The sequence below is a fragment of the Apteryx mantelli genome, chromosome 1 (genome assembly GCF_036417845.1).
Source record: "Apteryx mantelli isolate bAptMan1 chromosome 1, bAptMan1.hap1, whole genome shotgun sequence".
Lineage (NCBI taxonomy): Eukaryota > Metazoa > Chordata > Aves > Apterygiformes > Apterygidae > Apteryx > Apteryx mantelli.
The window spans coordinates 24,715,884-24,739,030 of NC_089978.1; the positions used below are offsets into that span (position 1 = coordinate 24,715,884).

Genomic DNA, 23,147 nt, shown 5'->3' on the forward strand with positions numbered 1-23,147 from the left:
GACAGAAAAAATGTGGGTTGTGTATGCACAAGCCCATTTGTGTCCTTGTTCATAACCTTACTGTGTATACTTAATATTAGACATATGCATGGATCAGCAAAAGAGCTGTGGGAAAAGCAGATTCACAGGGTTGAAAACACAGGTTAGAATATACTTTAGTGATGGGAGTGGCTACACAATTGAAAGACTCTGCTTGGAAGAATTTATTTCATGTTCAACCAGTTTACCCAGAAAAGGTGTTTCCTTACGTGTATCATGAAATCTTTTGTAAGATAACTTGATACCATTAAATCTACAGTATTACTTAAAGCTTTGGATAAAAGATCCATGGGGCTTGGGAAAGCTCTGGGTGAAAGCTGAGGTTCTTCTTCTCCCGGTATTAACATCTTCCTGCTGCCTCTTCCAACCTCTCCACACGCACACATACTTTGTGCACTCAGTTCCATCTTCTGTTGGGAAGGGACTGTTTCCAAGGGGACCTCACCCTACGATAACAGACCAGCAGAAGGCGATACTGGGTTCTTCTCTCTTCCCACAGACCTAGCCTTGCCCGAGCACAGGATCTTCCACCTCCCATTCCCCTCTATGAACCCAAACACTCCCCTCTGCCTGCCTGAGGGCCCTGCCCCACCCCAGTGTGCTCCCAGGGCATGGATGAGCAGGATAAAAGGAGAGAAAACACCTCACTTCCAGGCCCTCCCTTTTCCTACTGCAGCAGCTGATAGAAGCGTTGCCTCAGCCTCATGGAAGCTGGAGCAGAGGCAGAGCACAGTAGTGGCAACATCTTATCGTTGCAATGCTTCACGGTGCAAGGTCCCTGGTTTCACTCCTCCGAGACATAATTCTGATGACAGTGGTCTGAGTGATACGTAATTAGGTAGTGCTGTGAGCACCTCGGCTAAAGCAGCTGCAACCACCTCTGATTGGTGTACAAAAGCAAACTGATTTTGGTTATCTAAGGCAGCACAAGACCCAACCGAAATATTTTTTCCATTTATGAGGGCTCTCTTCCCAGTGGAATCTGCTGTGTTTTATACCTGTGCTCCTAATGAGAGATTTTAATGGAGAAACTTCTACTCTATTTCCCGCTTTTCTAAACTTGTAGGACAAAAGATCTGTGAGCTCTTTGTCATACAAAGTTGAAATGAAGCAAAAAGTTAAAAATTGTTGGGGAATGGCAGAGATGATACCCTTCATCTTGTTTTCTTGGGATACCAGGCTAGAATTGGAGCCCCGATGCTTGTAGCCTTGTTCTTGTTTTCCATCCCATCTTTGTTGCAGAGCAACTTTTTTTTTTTCTCTCAGCTAGTTGGTAAGCTTGGAGAAGTCATGCTTCTGAGTGTAAAAATGGTGGTCTAGAGACCACCTCAGCTTAAGACATTTATTTCTCAAAGTCTTTAAAGACATTAGTTGATGAAGGAAGATTTTGATGTTTCAGTGTGACATTTAAAAACCCACTCATTATTTTTTAAAATTTCTTTTCACACCAAGTGTCAAAGCATCTTGGAGGCAGTCCCCAAATTTCTTTTTTTCTGAGATAGAAGACTAAGACAGGCAAAAAAGCAATCTTAATTCTACAATAAATGTTTTTCTTACTAAAATAATGCCAAGCATGCTTTAAAACACGAGGATTGTTCCACTATGTGTATCAATTCAGTGATTGCACCACAAGCTGTGCCAACAATTTGACTGAGGAAAATTTTGAAAAATCTTGAGTGACTATGTAAATGAGTCACTGACAATTCACATAACAAAATTCTCCATGCTCAGGGAAAAACACTTCAAACATCCCCTTACAGTGGCAAGCCTGGCAGCTCTCACTCGTCTAGGGGGAGAATCCCTTAGCTTGCACTCCCGTCAAGCCAGCAGTTAGAGAAAAGCATTTTACTCTGCGCATAAAAGATTCGTTCTGTGTTTTTCAGCAAGAAATGTAGACACTAATTTTTTGGAAATTTATTTCAGATCCTGCTGGGATAACCAAACAACCTAATCTCGACTCTCAGAAATGCGGAAAGAGGAGAAGAACAAATGTATTATGCCACAGGTGTACCCATCACGTCTCTGCAGAGCTGAGGCGGGCGAGCCGAGAGCGCCCTGGGTTAGATCTGCCTCGTCTCAGGTCAGGCAGCACCAGAGACGAGCAGTGAGGCAGAGAGGGAGCCGGCTGCCGCCTCGGAGACACGAGATCTGCTCGCCGTCACGTACACCTCCCATCTGCGCCTTCAAAAATAAAATTAAAATTCGGAGACGCTGATTTGGAGGAGGCTTAACGAAGGGCTGCCGGCTAAAACAGGCCGCCCGGGTCACCACCCGACGGCGTGACTCACGCCGAGGCGGGTCACGGCGGCGAGCGCCGGCAGCGGGGCGGCACCGCGGGCGCGGGACGCCCGAGCCGCCCGGCCGGGCCGGGTCCGGCGCGGCGCCCCTTCCCCCCGCCCCGCGCGGGGCCGCCGCGCCGGGAGCGCCCGACACCGCGGCGCCCCCTCTGCCCCCCGCCTAGGCCACGGCGTGGCGCGGCGGGCGGCTTCGCCCCGGCGCCTCGCGGCGCTACCCACAGTGCCCCGCGCCCGCGCAGGCGCGCCCGGGCGGCCGCTCAGGAAGAGGAAAATGGAATAAACAACCCTGGGAGCCGGGACCACTGAGGAGCCGCTGCCGCCCCCGCCGCGGGCCGCGCGGCCCCTTTAAGAGCGGCGCGGGCCCCCCCGCCGCAGCCGCAGCCCGGGGTGACGGCGGCTCCCGCGCCCCCTCCCCCCGCCCCGTCCCTCCCGCCCTCCTTCCCCATGGTGCCGACCCCGGCGGCGGGGCGGCTGCCATGAACAGCAGCGGCCTGCCCTGCTCGTCGCCGGCGGCGGGGCCGGCGGCGGCGGGGGTCGGGGTGGCGGGGCCGGCGGCCGGCGGCGGGGCGGGGGCCGGCGGCGGCGGCGGCGTGAAGCTGAAGTTCTGCCGTTACTACGCCAAGGACAAGACCTGCTTCTACGGCGAGGAGTGCCAGTTCCTGCATGAGGAGCCCGGCGCCGCCGCCGCCCCGGGGCCCGCCGCGCCCCTCGGCGGGCTCCCGCTCGGCATCGCCCCGGCCGCCGCCGGGCCCGGCTACCCGCCGCACGGGGTCGGCGCGGGCCCGGCGGCGGCGGCGGCGGCGGTGGGGCCTAAGAAAGCCGAGCTGGGGGCGGGCGGCGGCGGCGGGGGGCTGGATGGCCCGCGGCTGGCGAGTGAGTGCCCGGGGGCGGCGCGGCGCGGCGCGGGGGATGCTGCGGGCGGCGGCGGGGGGGGGCGGCGCGTTGCGTTGCGCTGCGTTGCGTTGCTCCTGCCGGGGAAGCGGCTCCCAGACGTGCCGCGGTGCTACCGGAAACAAATAACAACAGCCATGGTGGCGGCCAGGTGCCGCCGAGGTGCGGGGCTGCACCCGCCGCCGGCTCCGGGGCAGCGGGGCGGCGGCGCTGGGGCCGGGCTGGACGCGTGGTGCGGGCTCGGGCAGGCAGCGGGGAGACGGGACGGAGACGCCTCGGTCCCGGCTGGGAGGAGGGCGGAGGGGCGCTTCCCGGCTGGCCCTCGGGGCCCCGGGCAGCAGCCGCGCTGGCGCTGGGCCCGGCGGAGCTGCCCGGGCCCCCGCCGCGGAGGGCTGTGCTCGGAGAAGGACCGTGGCAGGGGCGGCCGCCTCCGCGGGACTCCCCTCGGGTGCGTTCGGTCAAGCCCCCCGAGCTGAGCTTCAGCTGTTGGAAGCTTTAAACGTTCCCATCGCAATACCTAAACTATTATCCTCTGCCGGGAGAAGAAATCGCTCCGTAAAATGTTCCAAAACTTCTTTAGTCTTCCTACGCTGCCCCTTCTTAAACAGTGGGAGTTCAGGGTGCCCGTATGCCATGCAGAGCAGAGTTGGTGCTACTGGTCAGTGACGCATCTTCCCAGTGTGTGGCCTGATAGGCACTTGAGGCTTGCAGCAAGCTGGCTTTAATAAAAATTGTAGTTAAAGCTGCACTTGATACGGCCAAATCCTGCGGACTCTAGAAGTCTGTTTAAAAGTGTCATGCCCCTTTAAATGAGGGTGTTAAGCTTGGTTGCATTATTGATTTCTGTCATAAACCTAGTATTTGTCTACATCAACTGACTCTTAACTACTAAAGAGTCGCAACCGTACTTTTTCGGAAATTAAGATGCAACCATGCTGAACATCCTGTGTATAGCTTTTATTGCTTGATACAGGAACTGGTAACTGCTTTTTGCCAGGTTTCAAGGTTGCTTGTGTTTAGTGTGGTGAGCTTTTGCCATTGAGCAGTGTTATCTGTGTAGTTCGTAGCTTGTCAGTGTCTTATACTAAAAGACACTGCTGTCATGTCTACCCTTCCAGGAAGAGCCTATAGCATAAAATTGCTTAGTGCTTTCTGTTATAAGATACTAAGATAAAAGATACTATTTTCAAGTTTTTGATCATTTTTTTCAAACTTTAATTGTGCATGCTGAATTCTTTCTTGCCTTTCATCTTTTTACAGGTAAAAATATCTTGGAAAGATTCAGCAGTGATCATTCAATCTTTATTTGCTTTGCTTTTGAACAGAGCTGGGCACGAAATACATATCTCCCCTCTCTCCCCGCCCCTGCAGAAAGAAATAAGTAGAATCTGTTAACCTAATGCATTTAGGCTTGTGGAGAATGTGTGTAATTTGGCTTGGGGATAAAAGCTTCTATATGAAGACTGTTTTTTTACTTGAGCCATAAAAAAAAAATTCTAAAACTTGCTCAAGTCCCAAATCTAAGAAGAAAACCAGAATTTGTATGTGCTCACAGAGTTGATATTGCTGAGCAGTTAAATTATTTGAAAAACTTTTATCTATTGAATATGCATCAGCCCATCAGAGGTTCAAAACTAAACAGTGCGCTCTCTGCAGTTGCTCACATTGAGAGGGATGAGGGCACCAAGAATGGACAAACTCACTCCAGTGCAGTGTTTTCAGTGATTCCCTGCAGGAAAAGACACTTCATTTGAAGTTACTGGAGGCAAAAGTTTGGACTGGTAGGAGAAGATCTTATAGGAGGGAGACTAGCTTGGAAAGAAAAGTAAGGAAGGAAGGAGAGAGAGAAGTTTAGATGAAGTGCCTGGGAGTTGGCTCAGCCTCACTTTTAAGTTTCTTTGCTTCAGTAAAAGTTTGTGAAATAAATGAGCAGAATATTTGTACAAAGTCTAGAGTTTATCTGTATGGGTACTGACAAGTTAATGTCTAAAATTCTTACCCAGCTGATGACACACAGTGTTTATCAGTATGATTTCCAAGTGGATGGGCTGAAAGTTTTTTGTTTTTATGGATGCAGGAAATAATACACAAAGTTTTATTTAAAGAATAAAGTTCTGAAGTAAAGAATACAAAACTAGGGAGTGCCAAAAGGTAGACTGCCTGTACAGTCTTATTGACATTTTTTTCCTAATTTGTAAGTATTATGGTAATATTCAGTTACATGGTTATGTATTCCTTCTTCTCTCCCTCCTTCTTCACTGGACCCCAGCCTCGTTCAGTGCATGGAGTAGATGATGTTCACTGAGTAATTAACTGTGTGGTCCTTTTTATTATTAAAAGTGGGTCAGTGCCTCATTCTAACATGCATGTTACTCTAATCCTGCTTTGAGTACAGGATTATTAATTTATTTACAGGTTTTTCTGTGGTAATCGCAAAGGCTCCCCAAATACTAACTTATTTTCACAGCATAGGTGATAGAAATATGGAGTGATAAGGAAAGATGAACAGTGAAAAACTGGTTACAGTGTTTACCAATGCAAGAAGTATTCCAATACAACGATATCAAGTGAAATGAGCAGATGACATATTCAGGACTAACCAAGAGAGAACTTTCTTCACACAATGCACAGTTAAGCTATCGAATTCTGTACCACAGGAGGTTTTGAATACTAACGTCTGATGTGGGTTCCAAAAGTGAACAGAGTCTTTGAAGAAAACTCAGCCTGAGGTTATTAAATGCAAAAAAATCATGTCTCAGTCAAACTCATCTACAGCTAAATGAGTGAGAACCTTCTGGGAAGTATTGCTATATGCTTGCCTCATACTTATGCTTTTGCCTACACATGCACTGTCATCCAGTGTCAGAGATGAGATAGTGGATTAAATGTGTCTTTGGCCTGACCAGTTGGCCTCTTTTATGTTCTTGGGAATTGAGACTGATTATACCTATGAACTCTGTCCACTTTCAGAAGTTAGGACTGCTGTCCCCCTGGCCCCAAAGTCCTTGATATTTGGAGCACATATGTTCAAAGCACCATTCCTACTTCAGCTGGAGCTGTGAGTGCTTGGCCTTCTGCATGTTTCACATCCCATACTTAAGGCATTCAGCTGACCATCTACAAAACAAGAAACATAGTTGTTTACCTGTCTCAAGTTTGATTTAAAAAAAAATAAAAATCTTTTTCACGTAGGACCTCAATGGCAGAAGTAGAGAAAAATCTGGTTTCTCCTAGGCTTTTTACCTGCCAGAGTCTGCACAAGGCTTTTCTAAATGACACGTCCCAGATGCCAGTCTAGGTGTCAGGCTGAGCAGTAGTGGCAACAATATGTAATCTGAGAAGACTTTAGAAGGAGCACAGATGAGGAAATTATTGTTGCTTGGCCTTCATGGGAAAAGATTTCACTGACTATCAGGGCTGTAAGGAACAGCCCAGGTAAGGATGGGAACGCTTGGTGGGGGGGGCATAATCGCATGAAAAATTCCCCTTCTGGTATCTGCTGTCTGTTTATGACACCTTCCAGCTTCTCTAACGAGCAAATTACACAGACAGCAGCCTGCCTTGCTGCACGGCGGTGACTCATGCAGAGAGCACTGTCCATCCTTGGCGCTGAATGAGGGAGGGTGCTAAGGAAAAATGTCATTGTGTTATTAAAATGTATCGTGTCTCTACATAATTTGGCCAAATTAAAGTTGCGCAGGCAGCTGCAGGTTGTATTTATTAACTTCTGAATAACTTAACAAATATAATATTCCTCTACATGTAGCCTTTGCAAAAAGCTATGTTATATATTAATAGATACTAGCTGAGGTATTGCTACAAGTGTTTGCTAATTGCCAGCATGCTTTTTGCTGTAAAATACATGATACATAGTGGTTACCCTGAATACTCTTTCATCTTGTGTTTGAATTCTGTAAACACAGCCAAAATACAGGCTTGCTGAGCTAAGAGCTACAGGTGCTTTGTGAGCTGAGCGGCAGTGGCAGTGCTTGCATGCTGCTGTCCATCGCGCAGCGATGTGCGTATTGAAGGAGCTGACCACAAGAGCAGTGCTGCTGCCGCCGCCGCGCTGCTTTAGCATGCTCTGATTCCTATGCCAAAGGCTAGTTCACCCTGTCCTTGTTAGACCTTTTAGTTTTGTTCTCTACCAAAAAGGCTTTCTCAAGTTTCTCGTAGGAAATCTGTAGTTAGAATAGGCTTTTGTTTCACCAGTGTGCCTGTGATACTTCTGTTAGCAGTGTTGCTGTTTCTCCATAGCTGGTGAGAAAGCCTCTCTCTGAATAGGCTTTATTGCCTGTCTGTGAGAAGGTGGAAAGGGGCATGAAGGCTTGGGTTGCATTGGGTTAGCCTAATAAAAGCAGTATTGCTCTTTCCACAGCCAGCAAGCTGGACATTAGAAGACCAGTCAGAGTGGCAGGGGTTATCAGCTGCCATTGCAGTAACTCTGCATGCAATTGTTTGGTGCTTAGCTTAGTGAGAATTACAGTTTAGCTTTTGTGAAATCCATAAATAGGCTAGTGGTGGGATAGAAGGACCTTATGCATTCAAATTTTTTTTTGTTTGTTTGTTTGTTTTAAAGGTGTTTAAGTCTGTACCAGCCCATTTGTTTTTAAATACTTTAAAATAGTGGGTATATGAGTCATGCAAGATTGCCTTTAATATCTATTTTGCTGAATAGCCTATCTTTTGGATTACAGTTCTTAATGCAATGAAACAATGGCCAGGATTATTCTAAATATGGATGTTTGTAATCTTTGATAGTGTTTCACAATTTACAGCTTGAAGTATTTAAACACACAGACAGTTATCTCAAACTTTAAATATATTTTGTGGTATGTCACACAGTGATCAGTTTTACCCTGGGTTTGTTTCTTCTGTGCTGAAGTACAGAAAACAGGTCTTGTGGTTAGCCTATAGGGTTGAGAATTCTTTTTTCAGACCTGTTTGTACTTTTTGCAGGTGCTACTATATTAGTTGTCTTATACCTGATTTTATTTATTTATTTGAGAGGTGTTTCCACTTTTAATTTTCTGGACACCTAGGTGATGTGATTTTTATCTTTTTGAATATTTTTAATTGAGACAATTCGGAGAATTGAAGGGACATTTGGAGGCAACTGAGAATTGAAGACTAAAAACAATAATGAGTCAATGAGAACTAAGAAGAACAATAATGAGTATGGCAGGAAATGAAAATTATCAAAGTCATGTAATCGCTTTTTATCTCATGTCAACTCTAGAAATTAGGAAATGATAGATGTGGATTTTCTTTTTCCTTTTGTGTTTCATGCAGAACTGGAGTAGGGGGGAAAAGGTAAAATTAGTTTTAGAAAAGGAGGAGGAAGGAAAAAAATCTACAAAACTGCAAAGTTATGTGTGATTTTGAAGGGCAGTTTTAGCATTTGAAACTTTTACCAGAAATAAAATATACTATTAATTGGGTTTGAAATTGATTTTATCAGTTTATATACTTTTTTAACTGTGTGGAAAAAATCATTTGAAGCCTAAATATTCCACAGGAATTATGGATACCTTGGGAGTACTGGTAATTATTTGTTTCTGGTAGTGCCTGCCACGTGTTGGGTTTTAAAAAAAACATAAAGAAGGCACTATTGCTGTTGTAATTCTTTTTTTCCGTTTCAAAGACAAAGATGCAAAGCGGGGGGCGGGGGGAATAGTTGCAGACATTGTGTAAGTAAACTTGAAAGTAATATATGCTATATCTTAATATGATTTTTGATATTGTTTTTATTAAAGATAGAGTATCCCCATTTAGTTTTTATCTAGCAGTTATTAGATAACTGATTTTTTGTAGGTATCACTATAGGAGTGGGCCTTCAGGAAGGATTTGAATGCACAGAAAATAGTGACCTTGGGGACCAGCTCAGAAAGAGTTCCATGTGTAAGGAACCTCCTAGAAGCAAGTTTAGACTGCTCCGGGAAAAATGGACAAATGGTAAGTGAGGCTGGGGTGATAAAGTAAGGAGAAGCTGGTCTTTTGGACCTCCAAAGCAGACAGAAGACTTGGGCTTGAGGCAGCTGAGGAAAAGGGGGTCAGAGGAGGGATTTAGATAGTAAGCTGATGTGGCTGGTGTTTTCCTTATCTGTTGCTTTTGTAGCAAAAATGTTAAACAGGACACTACCAGGGCAGTGCTCTCTTCAACAACTGTATATTGAAGATGAATCAGAGTAGATCGATCCCTCTCTCCCTCTCTCCCTCTCTCCCTCCCTCCCTGTGTGTGTGCATGCATCTGTGTGTGTGGGCGAGAGAGAGACACACCAGTCTTTCAGAAATTAACAAATTCTGATTATGTGATTATTGTGTGATTGATTATCAAAGATATTTTGTGCTTAATGCTTATTTGTATTTCTTTATCTGCTTCCTTACAGCATTTTACTCCTGATATTTTTTCTTTAAGAACTGAGATTTAGAAACAAGTGCATATATACAAAAGTGAGAGTAGACATGCACGGTACAAGCATGTCAGGTTAGCTGTGAATACCAAATTCCTGTAGTCTTTGGTAGACTCCCTCATTGAAAGGCTGCAGTAGTTCTAATGGTGATGAAACTGGCAGGAAGATCTTTTTCTGTTTCCGCTCCCCCGCGCCCCCCCCCCCCCCCCCCCCGGAAGATTCCTAACATCCTGCTCATGTTCTATGCATGTTTCATACCACTGTGTCTTATATACAAGTTGAATTTTAGATACAGGAAGAAGGTTAATAAAAACAAAAGCTTAAACATGAATGTTTTCATTTGATGAAAAACTTTATGCAATATATTGAACAATTTGATGCCATACATCCAAGAATTGTGAAAACTTTTGGAAATGGTCTATTCTGAAAGTTTTAACATCAAGTAGATTGCTTTAGCCTGGCTTACTGTTTCTGATAACTGAGTACTTCTGATGATGCTTTTTAAAAAGTATATCTCATTTAATTTGTATTATCACAGTGCTTTTGGACTCAATCCATGACTAGGAGTCCTGCTGCTCTAGATGCTGTACGAAGAGATTTTTACAGAGCAGAAAGATGGTTCCTATCTTAGCAAATTTATAGCAAAGGGAAAAGTTGCCTGTGGTCTAGGGAGTTTTCAGTCTTTATCAGATGCTTTTATGATATGCGTTAGAGAGCTGAAAAAATAGCTGCCCAGTCATTTAATATTACAGTGAAGACTGCTGTTTTCCTCTGTTTGACCATGAATATCTCACCACTTAGTGGGAGTGTTTGTAAATAAGGCAGCATTTCCCAAACTATTTTGCTTCCTGTCTGCCTTTCTGCCAACTTGGTTCATTTGTGCTATCTGCCCTCCAACTGCACTTTCATTCACAGCGTTGTAACCCAGCAGTGTACTTCTACTTTTGCTCTGTATGCCTGGGGGATTGGTTCACAGTTTCTTTGTCTGTTGTCTCTATTTCAGTGATTCCTAGTCTGGTTTTGAAAAATGTTGCATTAAATGAGAGGCATAAAATAACACCGGAGAATCCACTTTTCTCTAGCAAGTTGTAACAATAGTAGTGGCAGTGTAAAGAAAGCAGCATTCTGAGATGCACACTCTAGTAAGTATAGCGCTTGTGAACTATTACAGTGTACGAGTGAGGCTATTAACTCAAGCATGTGACTTTCCTGATACAAACATGTCAGTACAAAACAAAGTAGGATAAGCATAAGCACCTCTGACACCACAGTGCTTCTATGATACTAAAACCAGTTTTAAGGCTTAAATGACTTGCTATAGATAGCCTTTGTCTAAAAGCTTTATTTTTCTTGTCTTGATATTAGGATAGCTATCTCTGTGTAAAATTCCAGTGGAGATAAGGCACTGCTGTTTTTACTACTTTATATCTAGTTGAGATAATACCTTCTCCTATGTATGCACATATGTGCCTGAGCATATGATTCAGTTTACCAAGCTATGTTGAGGTGAAAATTGCCTGTATTGTGGCTGCACTGCAAGGCTAAATCAAGATTACCTCCATATATAACCCCCTTTTTTCCAGCATAAATGTAAGGATAATATAATTTTTTCTAAAACAGTGATAATAGCAAAACAATTGGTTTCAATCTCTGTATTATTACCTTGCCAGAAATATTTGAATTGTTGTTTTGAAAAAAGTGAGTGTGGAAGTGCTGATGACATCTTAATGTGTCAATCTTACTTTAGCCCATTTGCTTTTTGGGGCAATCTATCACATTACTGCAAAGGCTTTTTTTGTGTTGAGAACAATTTCTGAGGCCATCAGTGCTGATGCCTAGTTCATAAAAGAAGCAGCATAGGATACTGCAGTACATGTTTACTGTTTTGAGTGAAGGTATCAGGAATGCCATCTTTCCAGATAGTATTTGTATTAGACAAGACAAACATTAAAAACTAAAACCAAATGAAACCCACTGATTCTGCTGAGGCATTTGTGTTGAGTTCATCACAGCAGTACTGAAGCACCTAGGCTCTGATGAGATCCTTTGTTCCTGAAAGAATTCTTTGAAATAAATAGGGCAAAAATAACCACCTGCTTTTCTCTTTGGTGCCTGCATCCAAATGGAAGCCTACTTTCTGCTAACACTCTGTGGGAAAAGAATTATCTAAGAAGATATTTATTTTTAATTGCAATTGTCATATTAAACTGCAGTGCTACTCACCAAGCAAAAAGCTGAGATAATGTATGTATAAAATATTGAAAAAGTCTTCTGAATTTCTCAAGATGTGTTTTATTTAATTTCTTTCCAGAATTACTGAAATGCAATTTCTGGTTTTGTTTAATACTGAAGGAGTTTAGAAATTTTGTCTCGTTGTCACATATGTGCTTACTTAATGTGTTAGTGTTTTTTTTAAATAGGATTCTTAGTTTGCTTATTATTTGCATAATTTGGTAGTATCTCCTGGAGAAGGAGACTAAGCTCTTCCTGTTTCCTGACACATCCATCTTTTCTTTTCAGACCTGCCTAGTCAACTTTTCTACCTCTATGAAAAACTTGTATTACTTCAAGACATGAATAGTACTGTTAAAGAACAGAAAGGCATATTCCTTTGACAAGAATAGCCAGTTCAAGAGTTCCCTAAAATTATTGTCTGAAGTTACTTCCCTAAAGTTGTAATCAATGCTTAAAAAGAAAAAGCAAACACAAACCCCAGAAAAAAGTTTTAGCTTTGTCATTCTGATAGCACTATGTGCAGAATGTTTGGAAGCATGTATTCACAATACTTGTACAGGAAAGCTCTGGACAAACAAATTGAATGCAGGGTCTGATGTGGATTAATAAATACAGTAGAATAAAAGAATCTTGCAAGGACTAAAATGTTCTGTCTCTTTCTAGTTTGGACTTCCACGCTTTTTTTTTTTTTTTTTAAACATCACACTACTCGTGTGGTGAAGTCTACCTACTTCTGTTTGAAGAGTTTCCTGTGGACTGCTTATGATAAAACCACTTTTGTTTTATGCTCTTAACTACAGTGATCTTCCAGGGGCAAGTGAAAATTTATGATTAGCCAAATATTTGGCAGAAGGAGGATAAAAACCTTCAACTTCTCACGGAGAAATACAGGAAGGCTGTCTTGGCTGTTTAGGTAGTAGCTGAGCTTTCATTGCTATAACAGATGAATGTCCCATCTTTGAATAGAAATGGATTACCCAGCGGACACTTTTTTTTGGTTCTTTTGGCAGCATGGGAATTACTTTTTTTCTCTTTTATCTATGTAAGCTGCATCTTTTCTCTGTTAGTTTTCTTACTTGCTGCTATAGAAAGTTAGTTTAAGGAAGCTAGTCTTGAGTTTTCTTTTGAGGGCAATAGTTATCCTTACACTCCTATTCTCTAGAACAGAATTTAGAATTCTATTCTAGCTTGGGCTACTGCCAAAAAACTAGCCTCCACTCTAGCAAGTTTAATTTCTGAGGCTATTCTTTTAATCGTTCTTGTGCAATATGTTTTGTGGTCTTGATCCCTTAGCTAGAGGTGTTTCTCTAAGGAGTTTGGAACAGGTCTATGGAAGGCCTGATAGCTGAAAGACATCTTGGAAATTAATGTGGTTAGTGTAACAAGTGGAGCCTTGGTAGAATTCAGTGGTACAAGAGGTGTATCAGCACTTAAGTACAGCAATTTGTGGTAACCCAGCAAGGAGGCTGATCAGCACGGCCAAACTATTGGACTTCACTATAGACACAATCTTCATACAGACAGATAAAAGCAAATGTTCTGGGGTAGCTTTTGCTATCCTGAGTGCCCAATTACATATCAGTGCATTGATTAGAAAGCCCAAACTGTAATTTTGAACAGCTTTGTTGTGTGATCTGGGCTGGCTTGTGTAGCAACAGTGGTAGGGGAGCAGTGTTTGGGCAGTGTCAAAGATAACTTCTTGATTCATGGTGGTTTTCATGGCATTGCTCCTCTCCGAGATTGCTGCAGGATACCTTGTGCTGCTTGCAGCTTAAGCTGATACTGGAGCTGCGTGGCACTGAGGATACCTCATCTAGGCTAGGAGAGAACCATCCTGGTGCTGCCTGCTTATTTGTGCCCTAGCCAGGCTACCTACATTGGCTCTGGCAATTTACTTGGATAACGGGGAACTGCAGCTGTACCAGCTGTCTTGAATTAGTGGAGTTCAGCTGTGGGGTTTCTTAACAAGGCTATATACAAACAGAGCTCTCCACTTGCTTTGCCCATTGTGGCAAAGCAGCTAACATCCATCTGACTTTTTCCAGTTTTAATAATTTCATATGTTAACTGTATCCATCCAATAGAGAAATTTAAGTTAAATGTGTTCTCACAGGCACTAGTGTAGCGAAGAACAGTGGGAGAAGTTGAAAGAATTGGTTGTTATTTCTTCAATAGAGACTGAAGTATTTGGTACAATCTGAGATATTCACTTTCTACAGATTGCGAAGGTGGGATATAGTCTGAAGCTTCTGACAGTAATGTAAGAAGTAGCCAAAATACTGCTGAATTTATATTGTGCACCTTGAAATGGCAGCAGCTCCTGAAAATTAAACATTTTTTCATGGTCTTTTCCAATCAAGTTGTAGTATAAAACTGCAGCAGTTTTTGGTAGTTACTGGAGTTCAGGCAGAGATAGTTATCCTGGAAGCATATTTTTAAAATAAGTAAAATCTCAGTGTGAACCCTAAATAGTTTGTGGGCAGACTAGGCTGAAACTGCTTATCATTAAACATGGATTTGGTACCTTTTAGGCTTTCTTGTCTGAACAAGTCATAGTATTTTTCTTGATGCTAGAAAAAGATTGTATTAAAATTCTAACCTTTACGCTATGAGTTAGGGACTCACTGTAGCAAGTAAGATGAGACAATAATAATTGGCATTACTGCAGGCATTGGTATTTTCCCTGATACAATAGTTCAATGAAAAATACTTTCTAGCCATTTGAATGCAAATTGCCCAAATGAAGGTGGAAGAGATGGATATTTTAAACTGAATGGCAGCTTTGTGTTCTTTTGGGCTGTAGCAAGAGATCTTTTGAAGTTTCTGCATGGCTGCTCCTTTGAAGTTATGAAGGAGGATCCAGGGCACGTGGATGGTGGAGATGGTTTTATTTTCCGGTTCTCCCAGTGCTGGAACTTTGGTTTTTAAAACTGTTTTTTAAAAAATTTCATGCTATACTTCAGTAGTAATTAGCATCTTTAAAATCCCTTAGGTGTCTCCCTTGAATGTGCAAAATACACAAATAAACATTCCAGTTTTAGCAGCAATGCTTTATTTAATACGTTTTGACTGCAAAGCTGATCTGTATTGCAACTCAAGTATTTTGTTTAATCTCTTTCCACATGCAGCTCTTCATTTCAGCTGCTGTTGGTGTTAACCCAAGTTGGCTAGTTCATGTGGCTAGAGTCTTTGTGAGCGCAAGTGGGCAGTAATTTACATCTGTCTGTAGTATGGATGCAGCTAGTGTTTCCGATCCTCCAGACCTTCCTATGATTTAATCTGGCTGTATTTCGTTCCTTTTTTGCTATTTCCTGTGCCTAGTGTGGAAATGGCTTACCAAGTTATATAGTCTCTTTTGGGGTGAAAATTCATTCTCCTGCACCTTTAGGGGTTATAAGCTACATTCCTTTCGCTCTGGTACAATGTTCCATTTTATTTCCTTTGAGAATTAGGGACAGGAAGCCGTTTCAGTGTGTTAAAAGCTGGCTGGAAGTCCACGCAAAAGTTCAAGTTGGATGATTTGGTACAGGATGTTCTTCTGAGTTGGATGTGTGCCTTTCTACCTTAGAGCTACCAATTACTTATGCCTTTTGGCTTGCAGTGGCCTGGCCGTACTGATCAGTGTCTTTATAATTTGCTGTGGATGTTTTTGCAGAAGCGTAATTTGAATTGCAACTTGTATACAATTGTAAAGTATTTCTTTTTTGCTATATAAGTAATACATGCTTGAGTGCTTTGTGTGAATTATGGCTGCTTTTTGTTGTTGAGTCTCATAGTAGTGAGTTCATTTATCTGCAGTTGAAGTACTCTGCCTGTATATCGAGCCCTTTATTTCTAGACAAGTAACTGAAGAAATTGGATCCTTTGAAATTGCATCTTTCATACTTGCTTTCAGCCCCAAACAATTTTTTGACAACTTTTCATGAAATTGTTGCTATGTTATGAAATATGAGATAATGAAAATAGTGTTAGGTTTTTAAGGAAGTTTGTAAAATGCTTGTACTTTGTGTGTGAGAGGACTTAAGATATTTTTAATGTATGTTTGCTCTATCTTATCCTTAAAAGAGCACGTATACCCATTAAAAGCTGTATTTGACAAATATATTTCCAAACTCTGTATGCAAGAATATAGATTTTCTTATGATAACCTTGTCTTCTAGTTGTTTTTTCAGTTGAATATTTTTTTCTGATATCATTGCCTTGCTACTGTTGTCTCTAAAGTTCAGATTCCTCATCATTTCCTTCAAAGCCTTTCAGTCCTCTGACCCTTCTGCATTACTGTTGTAACTTCATGCTGCACATGCTATCATTTAGCAACCTCTTTTATAACTTCTCTTTTTCATTCTATGCACTAATATGTTTTTAGTTGTTTTGCTGAGAAGATAGGTTTAAAAAATATTTTTTAACCTTCTCTCCCTCCCTCCCTCCCCCCCCCCCCCCCCCCCAAATAAAAATGAAAGATCTCATCAACTAGACACATGGTAAACTACACTTTTCTGAGATGTTTTTCTTTTTTCTTTTAGTTCCTGGAATAGATGGCGGTGGGTTAGCTGATGCTAGTCTCACAGATTCCTACTTTAGCACCAGCTTCATTGGCGTTAATGGATTTGGAAGTCCCACTGAAACAAAGTATCCCATGATGCAGGTAATAGCAGTGGATTGTACAGTGTTTCAGTAGTTCTGACTGGCATCACACCAAGAAACTGTTCAAGAGGCAGGAAAAATGCAGCTCTCTTATGTGTTACCTTGTAGAATACGCTGACTATACTCCCTTTAATCTTGCAAATGGAAATGAAACAATATTGTTGCTTTAAAATTAGCCTGTTTTTACTAGCACTTACTTCAGCTGTTTTCTTGGACATTGTCACATATTAATTGTGTGTGTGTCCAGATTTCTTCTTAGGCTTGTATTTAATTTTGATAGCCTTTTACTAAATGTGTAGAAACTAGATTCTGAAACATTTTGAAGATCGAAAGTCACTAAAACAAAATGTGAACTGTCAAATCTGTGAGTTACCAGGCAAAAATTTCAGAATTCATAAACTCAGTCTGTAGTGGCATTCAGTGATGTTAACTTCACATTTAAATCTTATGAAATGTTTTCTTATGTTTATACTGCTCTGTAGATGTTGGCGCAGGAAATTCCATGAGGTAGAATTTATTACATAGGTAACATTATGCACAATTTACAGCAAAAGGCTGTCATCTTTAAAACCTAAATGAGTATCTATTGAATTAGCAAATGCAGTGCTATAAGAAATCCCTCCAACTGCTATCCTTTTTAAAAACTGAAAAGAAGATGATCTCTTCCTGTACTCAGAAGTTTAACGAACCAGTTTCTGGTAAATGCAAGAGAGTGCAAGTCAAATAGTTCCCACAGGGTCCTGACAACAACTCTCTTCTTTTATATCAAGGAAACTCTCCTTACTTTGATCTCATTTGTGGCTGTATTATGGATTGAAAAATAACTCAGCAAAAGGTGGGAAATAATTAGATGTGTTCCCTCTTTTGTTTCTTACTGCATGTAATCAAGAAAGCTGGATCTTCCTGATTCAACAGAGTTGATAGATGCAAAGCTATGGAAATATTTACTACTGAGAGTGCTGCATGATTTAAAAAGAAGAATCTTAATCTTTTGTCTCAAAGTGTACTGTTGAGACTGGAAGTTAAGAAATTGTTTTATAGTACGTGCAGTTACAAATTCAGGTGTCACGGAAATTGTATAATCCAATCCTTTTAGCGCAAAGTGTTTTTTTTCTTTAATGTATTCGACAGCAACACTGGTCTCTTTCTAAACAAAAAAAATTTAGTTGTAACTTTATTTCTTCTCAAAATGCAATACAGCATGCATCTAACCTGAATGCTTGTAGGATTTCTAAATTTTTTTTTAAAACTTTACTAATGCCTGTGAGATTACACTCAAGACATTGTGTTTTACTATGAGAAAAAGGAAGAAATTGTGAAAGTAAGTTACTTGCAAAGATGAATTTCATTATTGTTTAAAAAGTGCTTGCAGACATTAAGTTATGATTTAAAGAACACTTTTATATCAATCATTATATTGATTTTTTTTTTCTTTGAATTATGTAATTTAAGTTCTTGTTTGCAAAGGTGAAGCTGGCAATACTGTCTGTTTTAGTTGTCTGTCAACTTCTAAAATAAGACCCTGTTGACAAAGTTCAGCCACTTGAAATGCGGTTTTCCGTGTCATTCAGCCATTTGGGGGGGGGGGGAAAGGCTAGAGAAAAATCTTAGTGACCTTTGCTTTAAATAATCCTAATGCTTTATGGTTTGGAAGAGGCTTTAAATCTGAGGGACTGGTGGTAATGTCAAGGATGTACCTTTTGCTGTCTGTATGAAAACTTACCAGTTTTTGTCAGTTGACAAACCTTTGCAAAATTGGTTTGTATGGACCCATTGGAAACTTTGTAGATGTTAGAAAACTTCCCAAAGTTTTACTCTGCATTAGCATTTTCCAGCTTGAGTACATTCCTGCAGTTACCGTTCTGACCGAATCTAGGCCTTGCCTGTGCTTTGAGTGGGGATGCTCACCTGCTTCATTTCCCTTTTTCCTTTTCTTCCACTTTGGGCTGGAGCAGCATGGAAGTGGATCAGTACTTAATGGAAGCAAGAACTGCAACTGTGTTAACTGGAGCACAGGGGTCTCTAAGGATAAAGAGACTTCTGCTGTGAGCTTAGTGAAACTGAGCTGGGTAAGGGGCTGAGAGAATGGAGCCAGGAACTGGATGGAGAACAGGACTGGTGTCAGGTCAGGGAAAGGAGGTAAGCTGTCCAGGAGAAGATGAATTTGAGGAAGAACTGGAACATACAGCTGTGCAAAAACTGGAGAGAATGGATGATAACATTGAAATTGGATTGGGAGAGCTGGGAATCAAATCTAGAAGCAAGGTGACAAAGGTTCAGGTTGGGGCAAGATAAATGAACAAGGCGCTGTGAGGAAAGCTAGGAAAGACTGAGCAAAGAGCCTGGAGCTGAGAGACTACAGTGGGGAGATACTTAGAATGAAGACTGGAATTGCAAAGGTGAAATGGATAGAATTTGGGACCAGAAAACATGTTGGTATAATGTAAAACTGAGTGAAGAGGACAAATTCATGCATGTAGTTGAGAATATTTCTTCCCAGATCCTTGAATAAAGCTAAAGCTATTACTAGTTCAGTTGTTCTGCCATCAATGAAACATTAGAAATCTTCTGCAGAATGTCTCATCAGCCTCTTGTTTTTGCTTGTGTGGATGAAAGCATCAATTCCATCTGTGAGCAACTTAGTAATCTCTGGTGGATCAGTGTGTGCAGTTCACAAATAGATGCATCAGTGACACACTATGAGGAAAATTCTGGTTTTTTGTTTTTTGTTTTTTTTTAACAGTGAAAATAGCATTAACTGACATATAAACACACTGTTAGAAGAACACTAATAAGATCCAGTTAGATATTCAGAAATGTTAAGTTTAGGTTGCCTATGCAGCCTTCGATTATGTATTGAGGTATATTCCTTATAACATTGTGTAATTTTTCTGTAGGATTCAGACTTATTCAGGACACAGGATGTGTGGTACATGCTTAATGAACATCAATTTGATAGAGTCCATTAAGTGTTCATCTTATGGTTCCATGCCTTACTCCTGTGTGCTGTATAAATTCGTATACTAAAGTCTGTAGTTGGCAGTGGACTTTCCTGTGCAAGTTATTATTATTGTCCTTTACTTTCAAAATAAAATTTATGCAACTTGGGTACTACTTTCCGTATGAAAGAAGACAGTAGTCTGCATTTTACAGGGGCATGGGAAGAAAAGGATGGCAGTAAGGGGGGGAAAAAAAAAAAAGCTTTTTTTTTTTTTAATGTTGCCCAAACCAGAGGTACCAGATTATTTGAATGTGCTTGTTAGGCATGAGTTCCTCTAGTTTTGCATATCTCTCTCTAGGATTTAACTTGTACACCTGGAAAATGAGGAACAGAGTTAGTGACCTGTAGAAAGCTTGGTTCAAGTGGCTTAACTGGTCTCAGTGCAGTGTAACCAGCAGAGACAGGAATAGAATCAGTTTCTCATGGGTTTCACCTATTTTCTTTTACTATAAAATATCTTCCTGCAGTCTGTGCCATATTCACTAGATGCCTTCCAACATTGGCAGCAGGGGTTCAATAGACAAATCTTCTTGACTATTCCTAATTAATCTCCAGAATGCATTTGTCATGTGCAGCAAATAAAACAGATTTGTTGAAAAAGAGTAGATGATCATGTATTATGAGACAGCTGCTATATAGATATACATAATGGAGCCAAATTGACTCAAAGTTGTATCTGAATTTTGCAGTCTTAATGTTCTTGTGTGCAATTCATGAATCTGTGTTACAGGGTTAAGTAAGCCACATAAAGAAGGGAAATAAGCGAATTGTATCGTGATGAATTGGGAAGTGGATATGCTTTTTCGATTGTAAATAATGTAGGTGGCTGGTGGTCAGCATTTCTGCAGAACTGATCATTCTGACTGCTAAGATTTCATTTGTATGTGTTGCAGAGTATTTTAGGAGATCTAGAACATCATATTGGCACTAGACTAGTAGTGAAGACAACTAATGCTAATGCTCAGTTTGCAGTGACAAGAAGGTGGAGTAAAAATCCTCAGAACTGTTTAGAAGAGACAGAAATTTTTGAAGTGGTCATTGTTCTAATTCTTCCTTTTTCTTCTTTTCTGCAAAATAAGTCTTTGCTTCATCCTTCCATTCCTCCTCCCTCTTTGCTATGAGCCAGCCTTTCCCTGCCTTCTGTTTGCCTCTTCTGTAGTTACTAGCTGATTTCCTATTGATGAATAGTCTCCTGTCCTTGGTTTGCATTTTCCTGTAATAGTTTTGTTTCATGTGTCTTCTTCCCTGAATCCGCATGTGCTTTTGTATACTACATAAGCAGTATTGCCTTCCAGCTTATCAAAGTGTTTATTTTCTGTTTTCCCCTTCTCTAACTAGTAACAGAGCAGACCTGCGCAACACATGGCCCGTAGGCTGCATGCTGTCCCTGAAGCTGCTGTTCTTGGCTTAGCAGAGCAGCCAAGAGACAGTCTGAGGTGTGGTTCAAGAAGCAGCTCATTGTGTTTGGCTTTCCTAGCAGCGAGGAGGCAGGAGCTGGCTGGTCAGGATGCCTCTAATGCTTGGCTGTCTGTTCAGTCACTATACATGTGCCACTTGACTAGCTGGTACGTGCCTTCCTTTGGACCAGTTGCATTAGTTCTGCCACTCTGCTAGCTTGTGGGTTGATCAGAGATATAGGCGTTGTGGGAAGGAGCTTTAGCAGTATTATGTTAGGATGGTATAAAGGCTATGTGAAGAACCTGGGAGAATCTAGAGCAAGATGAAGCAGAGTGTGAGTACCTTGGTGTTAAAACTTCTAATACGTTGTTCATTCACTTGAATTGACCAATTTGGTTGTAAGAGCATAAAGCAGTAGAAGATATCTTCATGTAATGTTGGTTCACAGAAACTTTTCTTTGTTTTGAAATGATGGACTTTTATAAATAGATGGCTTCAGTAGGACTCCAGATTATTTAGAAATTAGGATCACAATTTTTCAACTAATCACTTCATTCAAAATAAAAGAAAGAGGGGATAATAGTCTTCACTACTACAGTTGGCAAGGCCAAGCAGTGGAGGAGAACTAGTCTTGCTTTTGCCATGCTAATATTGATATACTAAGAGTTCTTGAAAAGCATGAGAGGTAGAGATCATGCTCACCTCAAAGCCTTGCAGCTGAGTAAATGCAAAGACCATTGTTCCCTGTCTTACATCTGCTGGGAGCTGAAGAATAAAACTCTCCTTATAGCACAGAAACTTGTAAATTTCTTTACTTTTTAGTATTTGAAAACTGAGTGGAATTATAGGCACAGTATCTTAAACATAAAAATTATCCATTTTTTTGCATGATGCTCTCTGAAATCCAGTTGCTTTAGTTCAAGCATTTGTGAGTAGTGTATGCTGTAGGTAACATTAAATATGCTAACTATCAAAGCCAAGTTTTGATTCCTTTAGAAAGGAAAGCAGCTTTGTGTTGTGTTCTTGCTATGTGCGATCTGAGAAACACTCCAAACACAAGGCATCACCATTTGTAGGTCACAATGTGACAACTAAGTAATGATTTGTTTGGCTACAACAACTTCATTCTTCTGCAAGATGATTTCTTTTATAGGCAAATTAATGCTATCCTAGTTATTAGAAAGAAGAAATACTATGAAATATAATTCCTATGGAACAGTATTAAGGTGAAGAGAATGACTTGTGACATACCACAGAAAATATTTTGAGATAATATATGCAGTACAGGAATGAGTGAGGAACGTGGTTATTTCCTTTGGGTAGGGCTAGGAATATGAAGACAGAGTAAACAAATGCCATCTCTAAATGCATTTTAGGGAAAGAAATGATGGAAAAGGAAGCAAAGGCCCTTACTTTAAGCTTAATGTCTTGTAATAGGCTCTGTAAAATTAGATCTAATTGTGTGCATCAAAGCTTTATTCATCCCCTATCTCAATGAGAACTGTGTAACTGGATACTTCTTTTGGGGGGAGGGAGATAAAAGCACAGCAAACTGGTCTTAAGTGCAGCCATAGTTTTGGATTTCACTACTGAACACTAAAAGGTGTGCGTGTGAAAAAGGCAAGATTGTGTACACCTCTAGAAGGCTGAAATATTCCCAGTAAAACTTTTCTTCCTTGCATAATGCACTGCAGATGCATTGAAAAGTGATTAATTTCCCCCCCCCAAAAGCAACCTAATATGGGAATTATTTTTATAGTGATATTGTTGGTCTGCTTTCAGTGTTGTCTTAAAATACGTGTTGACATAACCCTTTTTGAAGACATTGACTTGCAGCTGTTTTAAATAGGAAACTTTAGTAAGCAGTAGTGTCTTATGTCTAGGCAAGATAATGATTCACTTTGTATCAGAGATGAAGCTTTGGTCAGTCTTTTCACATGGTCTTTTCCTGAGAAGAGTTAGATTGACTATTCCAAGTACTTGAGGAAAGAGTTTAAAATAAAAAAGACAACAAAAACAAAAAAACCCTTTCTGAATAAGCATACTTCTCTCCTATATCTTAATTGCTTGCGTATTCAGGAATTAGCATAGTATTCTGAAAAACTTTATTCCTCAGTTTTTCTGTGAAATTTAAGAGCCTGTATTTTTTTTCATGGATGGAAGATTCAACAATGACAACGACAATGACAATTTTAAACTAAAGCCTTATGTTAAATCCTTGCATGAGGA

At 41.1% G+C, this 23,147-nt stretch overlaps 1 protein-coding gene across 1 annotated transcript in view; it reads left to right on the top strand.

The window, feature by feature from the left end:
* Positions 1-2,812: 2,812 nt before the first annotated feature.
* The window catches only part of PAN3 (poly(A) specific ribonuclease subunit PAN3), an 82,592-nt gene continuing 62,257 nt past the window's right edge, over positions 2,813-23,147 (top strand). The window contains 3 exon segments of the mRNA XM_067290787.1: positions 2,813-3,209; positions 9,042-9,182; positions 16,399-16,520. Of these exon segments, the coding sequence (XP_067146888.1) occupies positions 2,813-3,209; positions 9,042-9,182; positions 16,399-16,520 (660 nt within the window).